Below are 15162 nucleotides of genomic sequence, written 5' to 3'. Positions count from 1 at the left end.
TAGCCATTTTGCCATACGCCACATCAGCCTACTCGTACCCCGCCTCTGCGAACCACTTAAAACCGCACGGCCCGAACTCCTTCTCGATCAGTTTCCCCCCTAACCTCTCACCCAAAGCGAAAAAAAACTTTAAACAAAAACTGATCAGACAGCATCCTAAATCACTATTCGCGGACATCTATCACTGCGCCTCCAAAGGACAAGTAAAAATGGATCTCATCTTCCACACTGAAAGACCCGAAACATGGAACTCCATCCTCAGATCGCAACTCAATATCTCCAAAATGACTAACACTTCCCATAGCTGCAAACTGACTTTCTCAGCCCCTAACCACACTAGTTGACATGGGAACCCCACTGCGACCATCTACTCCAATGGCACAGTCCTGATACAAGCCAACAATGACAACCTATAATTCTTTGATGGTGTCTTCCCATCCCTCCGGACTTCCCCCTCCCACGCACTCCTCCCCTGCCCACCCATCCTCCTCTCCCTGAAGGACCCGACCCGCCAACAGAACTCACCCACCATTCAGGTGCACCCTAGTAATAACACCTGCCTTCCGCTGCGAGACACCACCTCCAACACTACCAGAGAGAACAAAACTCCTCTACCTCCCTCTGGCAACCACCCTCTCCCGACCCCGCCCTCCTTCCTTCCCAACTCACTTCGAACGACCTCAACACACAGTACGTGACTCCCAACCCCTTCCCCAATCCCTCATGCAATTTAACATCGACACCCCAACTTGGCCCCTGCACCACCGACGTCGCCTAGATCCCACACGGACACCTCACCCACTAAAGGGTAACTTAACGTTAGGCTCTCTTCCCCCCCCCCTCCCCCCGCCAGGTTTAACTTTCCACCCAGAACAACCATTCCGACATAGAGACTGGGCTGCGGCTCACCCTGCTTGAAAGCCAAATAACCACCATAATCCAGGGTCTTATTGAAATCCTTACCAACCTCGCCACACCCCTAGAGCCACACCATTCCCCTTCCTTCCCCTATCTCTCTCAACAGTGGCTTCCAAATGCTCCCCACCCGAAAGGGATCTCTACCCCCTCTCTCATCCGACACAGAGACCGAACACAACTAGAGATGACACTTATGCGAGTGAAGCGGCAGCTCTCGCTTCCTCGTATGACAATCTTATTACTGCCACCCTCCAATCCAAAATACAGGTGATCACCGGACTGGGAAGAGAACAGGCCCCTCCGAAATCCCCTAGACACCCGGCCACACGCACTATCATCCCCACGGTCCCCCGAACGATAAAACACACAACAGAGACGTCCCCCACAAACTATATGCTTCTAAACTGCAGATCAGCCACTAAGCATGCCACAGAGCTTGCGGAATCCATCCTCACCCAAGACATAGACATAGCATGACTCCTCATTTCCACTCATGGATACTCTTGTCCCCCTGGCTTTGTTCTCACCGACAAAGATAGAAAAGATCAAAGAGGTGGAGGCATAGCAATCGTCCACAAAAAAAAATCTCAGTGACGGAAATAGACTCCTTCAACTACAACACCTTTGAGTGCCTAACCGCCAAAATCAACACTAGCAACAATAAAACACTTATCTGCCACCTTATTTACCAACCCCCAGGCAACACCACCACATTCACTGAACACCTGTCCGACCTGATTGCCCACTGCTCTCTCCGAGATATGAACAACCTTATTGTGGGCAACCTCAATCTTCACTGGAATGAAGAAAACAACTTGCTAATCCAGAACCTGAAAGAGCTACTTCACAGAAATAACCTTACCCAACACTGCTTAGAGGAAACCCACAACAAAGGAGCAATCCTAGACGCCATTACCGCCCAGCACGACACTGTCACGATAGACCGCACTCTGCCCACGGACTGGTCCGACCACCACTTAATCCTCTTCCACCTCACTCAGCCAATCACACCTAAAACCTCCACCCAAGACCCTCCGAAATAGACTAGAAACTTCACCCAGATTAACATGACTGACCTAGAGGGAAGGGTTAACTCTCTCCTCACTGCCTCCATGGACAATCTATCCACAACAGAACTCACCGCACACTACAACACAAACATGACATCCATTCTAGATCAAGTAGCCCCCTTGAAACTAAAAAAAAAAACAGGAACATCCCATCCAGATCTTGGTTCAACACGGACATTAACAATGAAAGAAGACAACTAAGAGCTACAGAAAGACTATGGAGGAGCAACCCCTCCTCAAGCCTACTCAAACAACTCAAAGCAGCCCGAAGGAAATACAAAAAACACATCAGCCACGAAAACTCCACCTTCTTCTGCACCGCCCTGAACAAAGCAAAAAACAGGCCCAACGAACTGTTCAAAATCATCAGACAACCAACCTCCAAACCCCCGGAATCCTCCCTACAGGCCTCCAAAGACTTGTGTGAAAACTTCGCCAACTTCTTCGAAGAAAAAATCGCCAAGATTGAGCTCTCACTGTACATCAACGTCAACCCAGTCTGCAAAAACCTGCCTCCAGTGACAGTAGATAGCTCGCCCAAGCACCCCACAAAAACCTGGATGTCCTTCAACCCCATCCCGGAAACCGAGATCCTCAAACTGATCTCCACCTTCAAAGCCGCCTCTCACGTTCTTGACCTGATTCCCACTGAACTGAACAAAAAACTGAGACTCTCCATAGCCCCGTTCTGGTGCAAGATCATTAACAGCTCCCTGAGAGCCGGCATCATACCTGAATGCCTCAAAATTGGCCAAGTCATGCCGCCACTAAAAAAAAACCAGGCCTTGACTCCAAGGAACTGAATAACTTCAGACCCGTCAACAATCTCCCCCTCCTATCCAAAATCCTTGTAAAATGCTTCCTCCAACAACTGACTCAACACATAGATAACATCAACCTTCTTGACCCCATCAATCGTGTTTCAGAAAAGGCTACAGCACCGAGTCCGCAATCCTTAACATCACAGACGACATCCACAAATCCCTCGATACCGACCAATGCTGCCTCCTCATTCTCCTAGACCTATTGGCAGCCTTTGACACGGTTGATCACCAACTTCTCATCAAGGCTTTACGAGAAAAGTTAGAAGCTGATGAGGTGGTCCTACGTTGGTTCTCCTCCTTCTCACACAGCCGCTCACAAAGGATAAAAATAAAAAACTTTACTTCTGACCTACACCCCGTCAACAGGGGCGTCCCCCAAGGTTCAGTGCTCTCACCTCAACTATTCAACAAATACATGAAACCCTCCCCACCCTACTTAAAAATGCTAACATCCCTTTCCACCTCTATGCAGATGACACCCAAATCTATCTAGAAACCTCCTCCATTGATGACATTCACAGACTAAATGTCCCTCTTAAAAGAAATCCAACATTGGCTGTCGCTTAACCACTTAAAACTCAACCAAGAAAAAAACGAAAAACTCCTCATCTCCAACAAAGAGGAGAACCCTCATATTTCAGAATGGCTAAAAGCTTTGGATGCTCTTAACGGCAATCACACTGACCCACTCCGTTAAATCATTAGGAATTACCCTAGACTCAAAACTCGACATGGCCAAAAACAAAAAAGAACTGCGCAAAGAGTGCCTTCGTCAACCTGAAGTTACTTAACAAAATAAAACCATTCATCCCAACCAATGACCTCAAACAAGCCACCCAATCACTGGTGCTATCCAGACTCGACTATGGGAATGCCACCCTCACTGGTACAACAAAATATCACCTAGCTCCCTTCAAAACTACTCTCAACGCAGCAGCTAGAATGGTCACTGGAATCAGGAAATACGACCACATCTCACCAGCACTCAGAAAACTAAAATGGCTCCCAATCGAACTGCGTGCCGGGTACAGAACTGCCTGCCTCACACACAAAGCCCTGCACACAGGAAAACCGGAGTATTTGGCTGCCAAACTCAAGAGGGCTGGTCAGACAAGGAACCTCTGGAGCTCCAGCACCCTACTACTCATCCCTATGAAAACACGCAAACAAAAAACTACCGCGTGGTCCTTCGCCGGAAACGCACCCAAATCTGGAACGCCATCCCAGTCGGTATCAGGACTATCTCGTCCTTCACAAAATAAAAAAAACACCTAAAAGTCCTTTTCCTCAACCGCTCCCTTCCGAATGGATAGCCGCCATCATAACGCTATTCCCTGCTCGTCGTCTCTTCCAGACATTGTAGCTCTAAGACTTACCTCCTCCCTGCTATTCGACCCCCAACTGCTCCCCCCCCTTAATTGGTTCAACCCCAAGACAACGTGCAGTCTGAGGTTCTCTCCGGACTCACGGACTACCTCAATGCTGCTCAGCACACTTGGACTTCCTGTCGTGATGGACCCTGGGTTTTCTCCTCGGGATGACGCTGATGCTATAGAGGGGTCCCCCTCCCATCCGTCTCCTGCCCGGATTCGTATAAAGACCCTCGAGTTCAGGAGACAGGTGGGTGAGGGAAGCAAGGGAGGAGGCCGCCGGGAGGGATACCTGAAACGAGACAAGGAGAGGTTTTAGATGCGACGCTATTCTTTCCCTCCCCGTGGACAGAGCTCTCTCCGTAATGCACCCTGCTGTACCTGTCTCTTCCCTTGATGGGTTGATCCGAGGTCGGTTTTCTTTCTGTGGGCCGGGTCCAGTTGACAACACTGGTACTAGGTCTCACGTTTGTATAGGTGGTCTGCGGTTGGCTCCGGGGTCTGTTCCGGATTCAAGGTTCTGTGGCACGGTAAGCCCTATGTTTTTTAACTCCACTGGAGCCGCCAGAGGCGCTACTACTTCCAGCCCAGGTATCCGTGGGGCCGAGGAGCGCCGTGCAAGCGGGTTACTAGAGGAAAGGAAGGGCGTTTGGAGTTGCACAGATACCGCCGGCGGCGCTACTACTCTAAGCCCAGGTATCCGTGGGGCTGAGGAGCGCCAGGACAGTGGGTTCCGGGGAGGAGAATAGGGGAACACACAAGGATTAAAACGAGAAAGACGGGAGGTACGTGTGTACCTTCCCGCGGAGCCTCACAATGTTTAGAGGACCCACGGGGGTTTCTGCTCGCGGTTCTCGCTGCGACTCTACGCTCAAGGAGGAGAAGCGGAGGAGCGGACAGTCAAGCGTGGAAGATGGTGCTGTTACTCCTTGCTCTAAGTGGAGGAGGAACGCGCATCCTGGAGGCGTTGGCCCGGACAATCCGTGGGCGTTACGGGCGAGTTGCTGGCAGGGTCGCTTACCTCTCTCTAGGTCGTCCGCAGCGGTCGAAGAAAGAAGGTTTCGGGATTCGGGAGTTTCTGGAGTGAAACACGGGCTGGCGGAGTCCTTTACACTCAGCGGGACTGGACGATGCTGGATAACGGGCCGTTGATAGGAAACAGGTCGAGCGGGAATCATTGGCACCGCCCCCTTGCGTCGAGTCGTCTTTTATGGGCGGTCGTGCTCACGGTCCTGGGCAGCGTATGGTTGCAGTGTCTCTTGGGGGATGTAGTTTATGCGCATTATCCACATTCGGAGGTTGTTTAGTTCCACTTTCGTTCCCCCCCTGCGTGATCATGACAGCACATCCCCCTTCACCCCGCCTCCAGCGGCAAGAGAGGGACCAGGTTTGGCCAGGCTGCGGCGGTGGAAGGCATGCACCGCGGAAGCAGGTTCCCAGGACTTCTCTTCCGGGCCATAACCCTTCCATGCAAGAAGATACCATAATTTGCCCCTCACCAGCTTGGAATCCAGCACACGTCTCACCACGTATTCCTGCTCGTGTTGCTCCCAATCCGGATCCGGGACCTTTCGGACTGGACAGAAGGAGGGTTTCAGGAGTGAGAAGTGGAACACGGGATGGATGCACAGATGCCTGGGTAGTCGCAGCTGCACAGCCACAGGGTTCACGTGGCGAACCACAGGATATGGTCCGATGAATTTTGGATTGAACACGCTAGGTTTTCTGAACCGGATGTGTTTTGTGGACAACCACACCCTGTGTCTCCCTTGTGGTACGTCGGAGGGGCTCGACTATGTTTATCTGCTTGGGCCTTATAGCGTGTTTTAGCTAAGCGCAGCTTCTCTCTGGCGTGTTTGAGTGCTGTGTGAATGGTTTTGATCCTGTTCTGTACCTCGGGAAGGTTACTGTGTGCGCGAGGGAGGAGAAACGGGAGGAAATGGGGGTGATGACCAGATGCAAGTAAGAAGGGTGAGTGATGAGTGGAGGAGTGCCAGGAGTTGTTATAGGCGATTTCTGCCACCCAGAGCCAGTCTACCCAGGAGTCTGCCGCTTGGTCCACATAACAGCGCAGATACTGTTTGATGGTCTGGTTCAGTCTTTCGGTCTGGCCGTCCGTTTGGGGATGGAAGCTGGTGGATAGGGAGGATTGAATGCCAAGTTCTTCACACCAGACCTTCCAGAAACGGGCTGTGAATTGTGAGCCCCTGTCCAATACAATTCCATGGGGAAGGCCGTGAAGTCTTACGATGTGTATTAACAGGAGTTTAGCCAACGTCCCTGCTGTGGGCACCTGTTTGCAGGCGATAAAATGTCCCATCTTTGTGAGGTAGTCGATGACGACTACTATTGCTGTGCAGCCTTGATCCTTGGGCAGACCGACGATGAAGTCGACTGAGATCCTTTCCCAAGGATGCAGAGGGGTTGAGAGTGGCATCAGGAGACCTTGGCTTTTCAGCCGATCGGTTTTCATTTGGGCGCAGACGGAACAGCTTTTAACCCATCTTAGGACATCTGGCCGAACAGAAGGCCACCAACATTGTCTCAACACTAACTCCAGGGTCTTTGTTCCTCCCATATGACCTGCGCACGGCACGTCGTGACACCATGTGAAAACGAGCCGACGAAGCCAGGGAGTAGGTATCAGCACCCGAGAACCACACATGGGAAGGCCGCTGTGCAGTCGCCATTCCTTATGTCGCTTCAGACAGGTCACCCAGGTGAACGTCTGTATCCCTTTTTTCACTTTCTGTAAGAATTACTCGGTCCGTAAACTGCCCACCACTTGCTCTGAGGACAGTATCGGTTGGTCGGGGGTCTCCGCTGGGAGGCAGGGAAGGCCTTGTCTGGATAAAGCGTCTGCGTTCTTGTTTTGTGTTCCTGGCCGGAAGGTAACGAGGCAGTTGTACTCCGCAAAAAAAGAGCATCCATCTTTTTTGGCGGGGCGAGAGGTGTCTTGCTGAGCGGAGGAATTGGAGATTACGGTGATCGGTGAATACCGTCACCTGGTGTTGCGCGCCCATCAACCAATGCCGCCACTCCAGGAACGCTTCACGTATGGCTAGCAACTCTTTCTCAGAGATGGTGTAGTTCAGTTCGGCCTGGCTTAGTTTTCGGGACATGAAGGCAACCGGATTGAGCTGTCCGGTATCTGGTTGACGTTGAGATAGGATTGCTCCTACCGCCACCTCGGAGGCGTCTGCCTCCACGATGAAAGGAAGGTCAGGTTTGGCGTGGCGTAGAACGGGAGCTGAGGTAAACGTCTTCTTGAGTTGGTCGAAAGCTGTTTGGGCATCAGGAGACCAGCCGAACGGAACCCCTTTCCGAGTCAACCTGGTGAGAGGTGTCACCAACTGGGAGAAATGATGGATGAACCTCCTATAAAAGTTCGCGAAGCCAAGAAAGCTTTGGACCTCTTTCATGGTGCGAGGTTGGGGCCACTCGACTACTGCTTGCACCTTGCGATCGGTCATGACTTGCCCGGCAGGTGTCAACACGACGCCGAGGAATTCCACTGTCGTTACGTGGAACTCACATTTCGTGAGCTTGCAAAACAGACGATGGTCTTTCAGGGCTTGTAGCACTGTCTTCACGTGGTGTATATGGTCTTGTAGGTTAGACGAAAAGATCAGAATGCCGTCTATATACATCACGATGTACTTATCCAAGAAGTCTCTCAACACTTCGTTGAGGAAGAACTGGAAGGCTGCCAGGGCATTACAGAGTCCGAATGGCATGACCAGATACTCAAACAGGCCGAATCTGGTCTTGAAGGCCGTTTTCCATTCGCCCCCGCTTCGTATGCGTACCCAGTGGTATGCCCCTCGGAGATCTAGCTTGGTATATATGTTTGCTTCCCTCACTTGTTCCAGGAGCACCGGAATCAGGGGAAGTGGATATTGGTTTTTGATGGTCAGTGTGTTTAGAGCGCGGTAGTCTATACAGCATCGGAGATCGCCGTTGGCCTTCGGAATGAAGAAGAGGGGTGACGCCGCTGGAGATCTAGAAGGGCGAATGAAGCCTAAGGCCAAAAATTCGTCCAGGTACTCGCGGAGGTGCTGGGTTTTGGGACCCGTGAGGGCATATATCCTGCTACATGGTACTGTAGCGCCAGGCATTAAGTCTATGCGGCAGTCGTATTGCCGGTGCGGGGGTAGCTCCTCCGCTTTTTGTTTGTCGAAGACTTCTCTGTAGGGGGCATACCAGCTTGGGAGTGTGACGTCCTTCTCGGCCGCTGTGGCAACGTACTGGTGGGACGCGTTTCCCATGTCAGGAGGACGTCTCGGCTTCTGGCACTGATGTCGACAGAAGGCGGAGTTGAATGATATCGAGTTGGTTGTCCACGTAATGTGCGGCTCGTGCATTCTCAGCCACGGTAACCCCAAGATGAGATTGCAGCGTGGAGCCTGGATGATGTTAAAGGTGAGCCACTCGCCGTGGTCTTCCCCTATGGTGACCCACAGGGACGGGGATTGATAGGTTATAGGTCCAGAGTCCAGCTCTTTACCGTCTACAGCGTATACAAGTTCTGGATGGTCTTTGCGCAGTAGAGGGATTCCAAGCCGTTCTGCTTCAGCCTTATCTAAAAAGCACCCGGTGGCTCCGGAGTCTATCATGGCTCGAACATGTCGGGGACAGTGGTCCACGAGTACTTGCAAGGGGACAAAAAAGTGGTTGGGTTCCTTGGTCATATCGGCTTCCGTAGAAGGGATGGACTGGCAGCTTGAAGGAGTCCCTTCCTGAACCTTCAAGCTCTCGGGTTTCCCGCCGGTTCTTCTTGGCTGATGGCTGCTGCTAGGCTACTGCGGTTACGGCTGGTCTTGGGACGCACAGGGCATTCTCGCAGGAAGTGGCCTTTCTTGCCGCAATATAAGCAGAGACCCTGTTTACGACGGTGGTCTCGTTCGCTGAGGGTTAGAGACGCTCTCACGGTCCCTATTTCCATAGGGTCAGTGCGGGTTGGCCCGTGTTCCGAAGTGCAGGGGTGTACGTAGGGCACTAGAGTTTTCTCTTTGCGTTTATGGTCTCCTTTTCTCTCCCTCAGGCGATATTCGAGGCGAGACGCCAATTCGATCATAGCCGCACAGGAGCGGGGTTGCGGGTCTATTTGGGCAATCACGTCTTTCAAGTCTTCAGTTAGCCCTCTGTAGAAGATCGCTGCTTGTTTAGATTCAGGCCAGTCGGTTTCGGCCACCAACCGCCGGAAGCTGTTGACGTAGCCGATGAAATCGTTGTTGCTTTGGTGAAGGTCAAGGAGGTCGCGGTCGGCGGAGAAGGTGTCTGCCCTCCGATCAAAGGTCTTTTCAAATTCCAGCTTAAATGTGTCCCAATCATATAAGAGGGCATCATCTCTTCTGACTATCGGGACGGCCCATTGCTCGGCGTCTCCCGCCAGGTATGAGATGAGGAACGCTGCCCTGGCTTGATTTGTCAGAAAAAGTTTAGGCTTGCAATGAAAGTGCAACAATATTTGTGTCATAAACACTTGCACCTTATGAATCTCCCCGTGGTATCTTTCCGGAGGAGCCAGAGGTACGTGCGCAGGCATTTCCACTACCACTTGGGGAGTAGTGGTAGGGAACACGGTCCCCGCATCAAAGGGGTTTCTCTGGAGACGGTCAAAGCGGGTATGTAACGCGGCTGTTTCCGCTCTGGACGTGGCCAGGTCTACCTGTACCTGTGCCAACGCGGCTAATACGTCTTCTAACGTGGCCATCACTATATCAGCGTGATCAGGAGGAGGGGATTTCGTGGGCCAATGATTCTGTTGTGATGGACCCTGGGTTTTCTCCTCGGGATGACGCTGATGCTATAGAGGGGTCCCCCTCCCATCCGTCCCCTGCCCGGATTCGTATAAAGACCCTCGGGTTCAGGAGACAGGTGGGCGAGGGAAGGAAGGGAGGAGGCCGCCGGGAGGGATACCTGAAACGAGACAAGGAGAGGTTTTAGATGCGACGCTATTCTTTCCCTCCCCGTGGACAGAGCTCTCTCCGTAATGCACCCTGCTGTACCTGTCTCTGTGTTCCCTTGATGGGTTGATCCGAGGTCGGTTTTCTTTCTGTGGGCCGGGTACAGTTGACAACACTGGTACTAGGTCTCACGTTTGTATAGGTGGTCTGCGGTTGGCTCCGGGGTCTGTTCTGGATTCAAGGTTCTGTGGCACGGTAAGCCCTATGTTTTTGAACTCCACTGGAGCCGCCAGAGGCGCTACTACTTCCAGCGCAGGTATCCGTGGGGCCGAGGAGCGCCGTGCAAGCGGGTTACTAGAGGAAAGGAAGGGCGTTTGGAGTTGCACAGATACCGCCGGCGGCGCTACTACTCTAAGCCCAGGTATCCGTGGGGCTGAGGAGCGCCAGGACAGTGGGTTCCGGGGAGGAGAATAGGGGAACACACAAGGATTAAAACGAGAAAGACGGGAGGTACGTGTGTACCTTCCCGCGGAGCCTCACAATGTTTAGAGGACCCACGGGGTTTCTGCTCGCTGTTCTCGCTGCGACTCTACGCTCAAGGAGGAGGAGCGGACAGTCAAGCGTGGAATATGGTGCGGTTACTCCTTGCTCGAAGTGGAGGAGGAACGCGCATCCTGGAGGCGTTGGCCCGGACAATCCGTGGGCGTTACGGGCGAGTTGCTGGCGGGGTCGCTTACCTCTCTCTTGGTCGTCCGCAGCGGTCGAAGAAAGAAGGTTTCGGGATTCGGGAGTTTCTGGAGTGAAACACGGGCTGGCGGAGTCCTTTACACTCAGCGGGACTGGACGATGCTGGATAACGGGCCGTTGATAGGAAACAGGTCGAGCGGGAATCATTGGCACCGCCCCCTTGCGTCGAGTCGTCTTTTATGGGCGGTCGTGCTCACGGTCCTGGGGAGCGTATGGTTGCAGTGTCTCTTGGGGGATGTAGTTCATGCGCGTTGTCCGCATTCGGAGGTTGTTTAGTTCCACTTTCGTTCCCCCCCCTGCGTGATCATGACACTTCCGAAACCTATATGTAGAATACTGCTTTATTGTATCAACCCCAAGACAGCGTGTACTCAATGAGGTTATCTCAGGACTCGCGTACTACCTCAATGCTGCTCAGCACACTTGGACTGCCGAACCTATATGTAGAATACTGCTTATTGTATGAATCTTGCTAAAAAACTGTGGTGAAGCGCTCCGATACCCTCGGGTCAGGCTAGTGCTATATAAAACTCCTTAATAAATAAATACCCCTGCACTAGAGCTTCCTTTCTGAAAAAAATGGTCACTCCCTTTCATGTAGGTCAGTCCATCACCCTTCCTACTTTTAAGCTCTGCTGCATCCCTCTAAGGAAGAAGAGCGACTCCACCGACTGGACCCAAAAAGAGCATTGTCGTTGTACCTTGACCGCACAAAAGAGTTCCAGATGAACAACCAACTCTTCTTGGGGTATTTCATAGTGAAGATGAGGAACACTCTGCACAACCATCTCCCGATGGATCCTGCCCTGCATTAAAATCTGCTGCGCATTGGCCAGAAGCAACACCCCGAGGGTTTGTGTGCTCATTTTATTCAGAGCTAAGCCAGCGACCACTGAGTTAGCACCCAGAGCTCTGGTCCTGGACATCAACATGGGCTTCTCTGCACACGTTCGCCAATCATTACTGCCTGGACAGTCAGGTCTATCGGGATGGCCACTTTGCTCGTTTGGTCCTGCAGGACTTTTTAGTGTAAAGCGGTTTCGCAAACCCACCTTCGGGGAGGTAGTGCTTTGGTATCTATTCTAAGGTAAGGAATCTGCGGCTGGAAATCTCTGTCTTGCCTTCAGTAAAACATTATCTGGTGGAGACTTTATCTAGCCACAGATTCCTTACAGAGCCACCCATCCTCCCCGCTCTGTGAACAGATTTCTAGGGTCCATGCTGTTCCCCATTTCAGGGCCCAAGTTTTCCACACCAGGGGTCTGTGTTCTTCGGAGCTGCAATCTCCTGCCGTCGAAAGTCACAAAAAAAAACTGACGTCAGCTCTTGGGAGTGGCACCTGTATAGGCACCACGCACATCGCTGCTGGCGCGGGCGACTGACGATGCCACCTGGAGCCAAGCAACACTACCCACCGGTGCACAGGGGACTGCTCATGAACATTTTCTGGATTCTGACGCCTGGGGATAATTCTAAGGTAAGGAATCTACGGCTAGATAGAGTCTCTACCAGATAAGGTATTACCGAAGGTAAGTAACTTGTTCTTTCGAGCAATTAAGGCTAAAAATGTTTAAACTTCAGTCCTAGGAAAAGCTAAAAAAGAAAAAAGACATACAGGGGAAGAGTAAGGGTACCCTGACCCCCTTGGCCAGGTCATAAAACATTTTGTTTTTTACAGTGAATTTGTGAAGGAGCCTGCACTCTTACATTGGGGTAGGCCAGGACCAGCTCACCCCCGTGACACAGTAGTTTCCCTGCCGCACCCGGCTGGAGCATTTTTAAAGCTCCCAGTGAGTGAAAACAGACATGCCTTCCCTGCTTGCAGGAACGCGGGCATGGAAGGCATGTTTTCTCTAACTTGTTGGGACCTTTAAAAATGCTCCTACCGGGTGGAAACAGGCTTTTGTTTCCCTGCCTGCACTCTTGAGGCCTGGCACCTGGAGCAAACATAAACAGCTGCTCCCGACAGGCGGGAGGAATGATGCAGCACCCAGGATGGACTTCTGGCTCCTCTTAAAGGCCCCAGGGGATAGGGGTCCCTGTGTCCCCTTGTGACGCATTGCCACTCCCCCTTACAAATATTTTTTGACTCCAGGGGGATTGGGGTCCCCAGGTACATTATTGGCTCAGGAAAAGGGGATTGTGATCCGATCTCCCCTTAATTAAAAAAGAAAAATGACCCCAGGGGATGGAGTCTCTGGGGCCCAAAGTGACTCGGGAATCGGGACCCACGTTCCTCCATTCCCTTAAAAAAAAAAAAAGGCCCCTGGGATGTGCTCTCTGGGGCCCGAAGTGGCTTGGGGAGAGGGGCTGCGCCAATGGGTTTGTAGCAGGGCCAACAGGCCATGCTGCCAACTACACACCACGCACAGCTTGCGTGGCATGAGATTAGCTACCTGCGAGGGGTTGGATGCAAGGCGAGGCTGCAGGCCAGGCCCTGTGTCCAAACTCATGCCACACATGTGGGTTTGGCTGCCTGTTTCGAGATGCTGGCCTTATGTATGGTAATAAAAATTTAACTTCACTGAAAAAAAACAAAGGTTATGGAGAGTCAGGTGAACAAAGTAATGTTTTAAACAAAAAAAACACTGAAATTCATCAGTTATATTTATCGCAAGTAACTATAATTTGTGCCCTTAGGTAACTATATCTCGCGCCATCGCCTTGCACACTTTTCTCAGCAATAATTTATTTGACAATTTTGCAGTGATATTATCAGTGATGTCATAGATGTCAGGAGTGATGTAATATGTGGAGTAATTAGCAATGCATTGCATGGATGCAAGTTATAGTTACCGTAGGGCATGAGTTATAGCTACTTGAGATAACTAACTATAGCTGGTGAATGTCACTGTTTATTTTTAGTTTAAAATGTTATGTTTTTCACCTAACCATAATGTTTCTTTAACCTTTGGTTTTTTTCAGTGAATGTGATTGTGTTTGTCCTCTCTTTCTCTCGCTTTCTCTCTCTCTCATACTTTCATCCATCATTCTTTTCAATTGCCATTCAGTTATTACTTCGGCCCACCACAGTATGGGACATTTTGGTCAACCCACTTCAGCTGTTAGCTGTCTTCACTATGGGTATTGGTATCTCCACACAAAAGTAGTCTACTTCTGTGATAGGACTGGTTGACAAAGTTCTGCTTTCATTACATGTTTAAGTTTATTTTTGCAGTAGTTTATTTACTTTTTTTTGTTGCGAACATCCATGCCATCTTTGACGTTTTTTAAAAACTTTTTAAAACTTTTAAAAACTTAATTACATAGGTTGGCAAAAAGAAAAAGAAGAAATATTGCAGGTTTGCCAATGCCATGCCTACTGGTTTTGCCACTGCTTGCTTATGACTTGAAGTAACAGCCACTGTCGCTCAACAGACTTGGCATGAATCCATTATATTCTGCATTGCGAAAGCCCAACAGCCATGTGTATTCTATTGAAACATCGTTTCTTATTTGCATTTCTAGGGAAGAAAAGGAGCGTTGGATACGGGCCAAATACGAGCAGAAGCTTTTCCTGGCGCCATTACAATGTCTTGATCTGTCGCTGGGCCAGCAACTTCTCCGAGCCACGGCGGAGGATGACCTGTGCATGGTGATCCTGCTGCTGGCCCACGGCTCACGGGAGGAGGTGAATGAGACCTGTGGCGAAGGCGACGGACGCACTGCCCTTCACCTGGCCTGCCGGAAAGGGAATGTCGTACTAGTGCAGCTGCTCATTTGGGTGAGTAGAAGACCAGAACTAAGGTAGCCCCTTGTAAGGAATCTTTCCTGCTCCCTGACCCACTGCATCTAGTGATTCTGCTGGCGTGTCATGGTAATTTCATTCTAGATCTGTTTTCTGGAAGTTTTCGATGGAGGAGGTGGAGCAGTGCTCTACTATGGACCAATCCATATCTCATGCTCTTGTTCAGGGAAGTAGTAGGACTTGGTAAGATGTGAAAGCAGCGAGTAATGCGCCTCCTCACCACCCCACAGCGAGCATTTGGCCTCCTTCCTCTTACACAACACTGTGCGCGTCTATCCTTGTTGGTCCAGTATCTACACTGTGAAATGGTCATTGCTCCATAACCATGGTGTGCAGCCATCAGGTAAGGCCACCTCGCTTAGCTTTCTCCGCTCTTGGTGCATGGAGCGCAATCCTTCTACAGCTACCTGTCTAAGGCTCCTTCATCTCCATGGATGTTAGACAATCTCTTTTGCTGTGGAAATTCCTTGTCCACCCTCCGACCTTTGGTGTTGGAGGTGTTTTTGTACCTGTTAAATGTTAGGCGAAGGAGTAAGAGTTGAAGGATGCAGTATAGTGATGGAGAAGGAACTAAGG

At 51.0% G+C, this 15162-nt stretch overlaps 1 protein-coding gene across 5 annotated transcripts in view; it reads left to right on the top strand.

Annotated features, from left to right (window-relative positions):
• The window catches only part of AGAP1 (ArfGAP with GTPase domain, ankyrin repeat and PH domain 1), a 1249585-nt gene that overhangs the window by 1209617 nt on the left and 24806 nt on the right, over positions 1–15162 (top strand). For all 5 annotated transcript variants that reach the window (XM_085645106.1, XM_085645103.1, XM_085645105.1 and 2 more), the window contains one exon: positions 14307–14562. In XM_085645106.1, coding sequence (XP_085501232.1) covers positions 14307–14562 — 256 coding nt within the window. The remainder of the gene's footprint in view (positions 1–14306; positions 14563–15162) is intronic.

This window comes from Triturus cristatus, chromosome 3_1, assembly GCF_964204655.1.
Source record: "Triturus cristatus chromosome 3_1, aTriCri1.1, whole genome shotgun sequence".
In the NCBI taxonomy this organism is placed as follows: domain Eukaryota; kingdom Metazoa; phylum Chordata; class Amphibia; order Caudata; family Salamandridae; genus Triturus; species Triturus cristatus.
Note: the sequence above shows the minus strand (reverse complement) of the source record. Positions and strands in the feature narration are given on the sequence as shown.